Consider the following 7,547-nt stretch of genomic DNA (forward strand, 5'->3'; position numbering starts at 1 on the left):
AAAAACCAATTTAATGGTGAAAATTAGTTTGTTAGTATTTGATCTTGTTGTCTAATTGAGCCAAATTATCCAAACTTCACCTTAATCAAGTAGGTTTCATTAGTTTGTTAGTATTTGATCTTGTTGTCTAATTGAAGTGATTTTTTTTGAATTAATCAATGATATCTGATTTATAGACCGACTAATTCAGATTGGGTATTGCAGAGGCGAGGGCGATCCTCTCAACTCAGTTTGCTCCATTCGCAAATGTAAGGATTCTAACCCCTGACCTTAATTAAGGGACCTAGTGCCTCATCCCACTAGACCAACTGGTAGTTGGTTATGGTTGAAGTGATTTTTAATCTAACTTCAAAATCTCAAATTTCTAATTTTTACTATGAAAAATTACTTTTGGATGAAATTATATTTTTATCATCAATTACTTAATTTAATCGATTTTTAAATTGATACCTATACATGTATAAAATGAGTATTTTATATTTTAAAAAATATTTTTTTATAATAATCTTAAATAATTAAATTTTAAATTTCCCTTTTCAAAACTAATATGAAACTAGGGATGGTCTATAACTCTAAAATCCAATGAGAGAGCATAGATAATTATGAGAAGCAAAAAATTTATGTCATGAATTATTATCTTCTTTTCAAAAAATTTATGATCGATTTACATAATGTAAAACTCGTTTAATTTTACATATATTTTAGATCATTAGATGAGTAAAATAAATGGTTGAGATTAACTCATTATTTTTTTCCAGTGAATATATTTTTATTTTCTATTGTTAATCTCAATATATATTTTTACTCATCTTATGATTCTAAATCTATGTAAAACTAAAAAGAAATTATATTATGTAATAAGATTTTATTTATACACACAAGTTAAAATGCGTAACATCAATCACATCAATGTTTTTAAACTTCAAAATCTCTCTTTTCTTTTTTATATAAGACTAAAATTTTTTATCTCTCTAAGATGTAATATTTAGAAGTCATGTGATCAATAAAATAAAAGGTAAATTATATATTTAGTCATACATTTATTCTAATAGTTTTGTTTTGATCATTTAACTATTTTTTTAAAAATTATATCTAATGTTACATTTTAATACTATTTTAATCATCCGTTATTAAATAATATATCATCATACCGTAACATCATATCATCATTGAAAAATAAAAAATATCAAATCAATAATTCTATTTATTTATTTAATAGAAGGTGACTAAAAATAACCAAAAACATGTTTAATACAATTTTTTAAAAAATGTTGAGTAACTAAATAGAATCACGGAAATATAAATAGATAATTTACCCAAAAATAAAAGCACACGAAAGGGTGTTGTGGAATGCAAAAATTCCAAATCCCGCCTAAACCCCCCGGCCCCAATTTGGTCATTATCTCTGCCTTTCGAGGTTCACCCCTCATTATTTCTTATCACATATCGCGTCCCTTAACCCTAACCCTAGAGCTCTACCAGGTATTTTCCCTTCGATTCTTGTCGTTTTTGTATCGATTCCACTGCCTTTTTATCTCTCAATTTCCCAATTTGCGATTTTAGTTGCAGGATTCGACATGAAGGGAGGTAAATCCAAGTCGGTTACCAAGAGCGCAAAGTAAGCCTTTCTCCTTTTTATCTCGTTTTTTCTTTAGCTTCTTCGAATCGAATCGTGTCTTCTAAGAGCTCCGATCCTGATATGGATTTACGTTTCCTATTAATTTGACTTTTTTTTATTCATTTATAGGCTCTCCGTGGATAAGAAATCAACCAAAAAGGCTGGAAAGAAATCGGGGAAGGCGGCTAAGGATCCAAACAAGCCAAAGAGACCTGCTAGCGCCTTCTTCGTCTTCATGTAATCATTCATGAATCTCTGTTTTCTTTAATGTATTTGGTTTCTTGCGTTTGCTTCGCGGAAAACTCTGGCGTTTATATTGAAGAGGTGAATTGAACTATTTTTCTTATTGTCATAGCATAGTTGATCTTCGAGGATGGTTTTGCTGATTTTCCTTCATATTTTATCTAATTTGTTAATGTTGGTTTCGTGGTTTAAGGGAGGAGTTCCGTGTGCAATACAAGGAGGAGCACCCTAAAAACAAATCCGTTGCTGCAGTAAGTATGAACTTTTCTTTCAGGTTTCTTTCCTTTCCTTATAATTTGTGTTTTTTAAATTTCTCCTTTTGCTTTCAAATTCAGGTTGGCAAAGCTGGTGGAGATAAATGGAAGAGCCTGTCTGAGGCTGTAAGTATTTTGCTATTTTTAGCTTTGTTTTTTTTTTAATTAAATACATAAAAAAAATGCATTCTGACTAGTTTGACATAAATGGTTATAGGAAAAACGACCTTATGTTGATAAGGCAGAGAAACGAAAGGCCGAGTATGAAAAGAACATGAAAGCCTACAATAAGAGACAAGTAATTTTTCTTTAATCTTTAAAGTTAAATCCTTTGTTACACTCTCTTTTGATGAGCTAAAATTTAATGACCTTTTTTGGATTAATTTCAGGCTGAGGGTCCCAAAGATGATGATGAATTGGAGTCTGAGAAGTCTATGTCGGAGGTGAAAGATGAAGAGGAGGAAGATGATGAAGGCAGTGGAGATGTGAGTTTTTCATGTTGTTTCAATTGTGTACGGATCTTTTGGCTTATTTTGGACTCTGGTGATTTGGGCTTATCTCATTTTTTTTTGAAATGCAGGAAGATGATGATGAGTAGGAAATTCCAAGGAGGATAGCATAATCAAAGTAGGTTGTGATAGTGTTTGATCATCTTATGTTAATGCTTTTAAATGCACATTTCATTTAAAGAAAAATGTAACTTTGAATCTTGTCGGTTTCTTTTTACATTTTGAAATTAAAAGGTGTAGATGGGGAATTCGCTGCTATATATATTTTACGTTCAAGGTTGAATGGCTTAACATAGGTATGTGATGGTAGAAAAAAAGCATTCTATGTTATTATAATTTGTAACATCATTTTTGTCATTTTTCCTTACCTTATTTTCTCGATATTTGTATACCGAGTAATAGATATAATGAAAGCATTTTTAGAATTGTTTTTTAATAAATATTTAGATTGAGTTCAATACTCATCATGAACAAAAATTTTCTCTTCTCCTCTAGATAGGGATCGTTCGAAAGACTTAAAAATTTCTATTACTTGCTCCTTTGTGTTGGACAACATTATTTGGAGTTCCTGAAAGTCCATAAATAGTCAAAGATCTAACCCATCAGAATCAAAACAGCTACAACCAATCGCGTAACATTAGCATGTATTTTTTTTAATATTCTAGAATGTTATAATGTGGTATTTATTCATAATCTTTTTTAATTATTGATAATATATATATCTTGAGACCCTACTCGAATCTAGGATTTTAAGGAAAACAACACTCTCTTTAAACATTAAGACCACTCAATGGGTTCACATTACATGTATTTTTAAATGTTAGCTAACTATTATGTCCAAAAATTTCTCAAATATTTAATAGATAATTACTTTGACTTGTATTCTTTTTTTAGTACTTTAACTCTGAGCATTTGATTTTGAGACAAAATATCTCATAATTGAATGAAAATCATTAACCAATAGTCACGCTTATTCTTGATATGATACGTCAAAAATAATGACATATCATAAGCTCAAAATATTAACGTGATATGTATCACATCAATAAAAAAAATATTTATATTCAGTCAAACGAGAGAAACGCAACACATGTCTTTTGTCCATTAATTCCCCATAGTTACATTATGATGTCACCTTCAAAACTTCCTTAACTTACGTCTTTATACAATATACGAATTTTGTATTGGCTTAATATCACTTTTGACCCTTGCACTTTACCTAAATTTTTGTTTGACCTCTCTATTAATTTTCTCTCCATTTGGCCCTTGTACTATTATTATTATGTCCATCACTGTATCCCGTCACCATTACCATTAACATAATTATATACTCCATTCAGAATATGTAAAATGGAATAAAAATATAAAACCTATAAAATTTTAAAAATTCATTAAAATGTAAAAAATGAAGAAGCTATTTTTATAAAAAAAATCTTTAACAAATTCTCAGAATTTTATAAGTTATGTTTTGAATTTCTATTCTTTTCAAAATTGTAATTATAGCTAATTTATTTTTTGAACAGAAATAATTTTATTTAAAATCTGTTTTTTATAAAGGTCTAAATACTTCTTAGTGCACATAACAACCTCTTGCTGAGCCACATCGTATTTTTTGAAAAAATGGATGTGATGAAGTAAAATGATGGACAAAATGATAGTAAGAATAATTAAGAACAAATATACATTTGCCAAACTAACAATTTGGATAAAGTTCAAGGGTGAAAAAGGGTATTAAGCCTTTTATATGCATGCCATAAAAAATGGATCTTGTCTTATTTGATCGATTTGATGTCTTTAATCCAAAATTAAGTTTATTTTTTCATAATTATTTTGAGGCCGGCCCCAGCACCAAAATGTGGTCATCCAATTCTCATGTATTATATCTTAATCGGACGAGAAAAACAAATTTTCTAATACATTAATTTACTAGTATTATATACGTCACTTTCTTTTATTTCTTTTAAAAATATTATTAAAATTAAAAATAATAGATTTGTATAATTACAAAAAAAATAATCGGTGCAATATATATGCGAATTATATTTGATTATAAACTAGAATGATTTTAAATAATATTTATATATAATAAAATTCAAATTAAAATAAATTTAAAGTAAAAATCCACAACTAATATTTATAAATGATAAATTTAAACCATTTCAACCTTTGATAACTATGCTAGTTTCTCTATCACTTAAGACGATTATGTTTACGTAGTCTTTGGGGGTCACAGACGAAGATAAAAGGGTTTGACCTTTTCTTTACAATTAAAATGGGTTTGACCGGATAAAATTTATTATTTTTCTTAATACATTTAAATCATTAATTTTGTTCTTAATTTAAATTGTATTAATTTTACCCTAAACTTAGTTGATTGTGTTAATTTATTTCTTCGAGTGACGTTGATGGTTATAATGTTAATATAATAGTTAAATAGGCACAATGACAAAATTACTTTCTAACGTTTGTAAACGTGGTTACTTTGCCCTCTCTTTTTTTATGGAGCGTTTTAGCTTTCAACGTCTGAACTGTATTTTTTTTATGAAAATCATTAGTTGGCTGACAGTTAATGTTTCATGCGGATGTGGCAAGTCCATGTGATGCCATACCAACAAAAAATATTTTTTAAGTAAACTATAATTGTAATTAATTACATATAAACTTATAAAAGTATATTTAAAAATAATTTTTTGATGATGTGTCATCACACATGGACCTGCCATGTCAATAGGAAGCTTTGAATCAGGGATATTTTGCCCTAAAATAAAATGTTAGGGGCTAAAATGATCCAAAAAAAAGATAAAGGGCAAAGTTACTATTTGTACAAACTTTGTGTAGTAATTTTGTTATTATGCCTAGTTTAATGTGCTAAAATGACTCTCCACATGGCTTTTGTAACCGTCTACGAGGATGATGTGACAATATGCATATGAAGGGTATCGAGACAGAGAGTTTTAATTAATTTTTTAATCGAAATTAAATGTATAAGTTGATTTTAATTTAATATTCGACGGTTCATTTCATCTTTAAATAAAAAATTATTAAAATTTAAAAAATATAAAAATAGTAAAATATTCAAAAGTTGCTAAAAATATTATCAAAAACTAAGTAAAAAATTAAAAATATATATTAGAAGCCATAGAATGAAAAATAATTAAATTATTAAAAAAATGTACAATTTTATCGGAAACATCCACCTCTTGTTAGGTTGGTTCTATTACTAATCTATAAACATATTTTCAGTGGAATCAACCTTATATTATAATGAATCTATTTAAAATAAAAAATATTAATTAAAATTATTTAAAATTTAATTATATAATTATTAAAAATAAAAATTTATATAATATGAATTTTTTTTAACTCGTACTGATTTCACTTCAAGAACATAAAAATAGGAAAGAAATAATCTCAGTTTATTTGATTGGGTGTGAAATTTGTCTACAAGTTCACATTATCATTACCCAGAACTCGTATTCCACGGTGTAGTTAAAGACTGGCCCCATTGGCTCCCAAGTGATTATCGTTTTTATTATTGAAATATACACGATCGCAATAGGAGACTTTCTCAAACTAATTTGCAGGAAAGAGATTTTACAAGTAATATATTATTATTATTAGAATAATATAGAAATCATAATACAATAATATATTTATGTAATTACTATTAAGATCAATATTATAAGATATAAATTAAATTTTAGTCTTTTTTTCTACCTATAATCTTCGGGTTTTTTTTTTCATTTTGGTTTCATAGACGACGATGTTAACCTTAATGTTGACTGTAGATCGCCTATATTCTTTGTTTCTCATTTATTTTCTTATATTCATATTTATACCTTTGTGTTTTTTAGTTTATAATAATTTTGTTTTTATGACACATTTTTTTTTGTATTCGTGACACGATTTTAGTTGTTTGACCTTTTTTAGGGTTATATTTGACATTATCTCGACTGATCAATATGAAATTTATTTGTTATCCCGTTGATCTTCATTGTTTTGGAATCTCGAATTGAACTTGGATACTCAATTTGCTTTCGTATATAATTTTCTCATGATGCTCGATTCTAATTTGCTATTATCAATGATCTTTCATTAGTTTAATCTCTCGTTGTGGTTCATTTACCTATGCAGTTAATTTGTTTGTATCTATCTTTTATTTTGATTTGTTGGATGAAGTTTAACTTTTTTCGTGTATGATCTTGAATGATCTCGAGTGACTAATTTATTGTATCAATAGTTATAAAAAATTCTAATTACGTGTTTAGTTAAAACTTCATTATAATTTTTCTTTTTAATAAAATCAACAACTTTATTTACATAAAAAGATATAATTAAATATTAAATTAAATTAAAATGGATGGATCATAAGTTTCCGTGCCATTGAATGAAAATTAAATAGAGTATTGATGTTGAATGAGACACAAAGCTCTCAAGGATGGGCGGAGATTACCGTTTAGTTCCTCCTCCACTCTGATTCTTTTTTATTATTTTTCTAGGGTAAAGTATACAAATAGTGACAGATTATAAGATATTATTTTTTCAAGTCCTCAACTATTGAAAGTTATAAAATGATCTTTTTAACCATAGGGAGTTACTTTGTTGAGTCCATCAACTATTAAAAGTTACAAAATGACCACTTGAATATTCATTATGTTCTAAACTTACCCTTTTTCGTTGAAAAATTAATGTTCGTATGAGTTGTATGTTAACATCTGAATGATATATGATAGTCGTTTGAGATTATGAGATTATATTTTATCATATCTCAAACAGTAGGTGTACGTCCAACTCAGTCTGTCTTTAAATTTTTAACAAAAAATGATGAGTTTAGAACACAATGAATAATCATACATTCATTTTGTAACTTTTAATAGTCAAGAGACTCAACAAAACAACTCCTATAATTAGGGGACTATTTTG

At 27.5% G+C, this 7,547-nt stretch overlaps 1 protein-coding gene across 1 annotated transcript; it reads left to right on the forward strand.

Moving 5' to 3' along the window:
- The first annotated feature begins 1,432 nt into the window (after positions 1 to 1,432).
- Positions 1,433 to 2,904, forward strand: LOC120209273 (high mobility group B protein 3-like). Its single transcript, XM_039208317.1, has 8 exons — positions 1,433 to 1,482; positions 1,564 to 1,618; positions 1,748 to 1,855; positions 2,055 to 2,112; positions 2,197 to 2,241; positions 2,333 to 2,413; positions 2,505 to 2,600; positions 2,696 to 2,904. Exons 2-8 carry the CDS (start codon positions 1,578 to 1,580, stop codon positions 2,711 to 2,713), a joined length of 447 nt encoding a protein of 148 aa, XP_039064248.1. The 5' UTR covers positions 1,433 to 1,482; positions 1,564 to 1,577; the 3' UTR covers positions 2,714 to 2,904.
- The last annotated feature ends 4,643 nt before the right edge of the window (positions 2,905 to 7,547 follow it).

This window comes from Hibiscus syriacus, unplaced genomic scaffold, assembly GCF_006381635.1.
Source record: "Hibiscus syriacus cultivar Baekdansim isolate YM2019G1 unplaced genomic scaffold, ASM638163v2 tig00018586_pilon, whole genome shotgun sequence".
Lineage (NCBI taxonomy): Eukaryota > Viridiplantae > Streptophyta > Magnoliopsida > Malvales > Malvaceae > Hibiscus > Hibiscus syriacus.

Excerpts from the sequence above, each read along its gene's own strand:
- LOC120209273 (XM_039208317.1), top strand. The coding sequence starts at position 1,578 with ATGAAGGGAGGTAAATCCAAGTCGGTTACCAAGAGCGCAAA. Across the intron at positions 1,856-2,054 it reads AGCGCCTTCTTCGTCTTCAT|GGAGGAGTTCCGTGTGCAAT; the intron begins GTAATCATTCAT and ends TCGTGGTTTAAG. Across the intron at positions 2,242-2,332 it reads GGAAGAGCCTGTCTGAGGCT|GAAAAACGACCTTATGTTGA; the intron begins GTAAGTATTTTG and ends AAATGGTTATAG.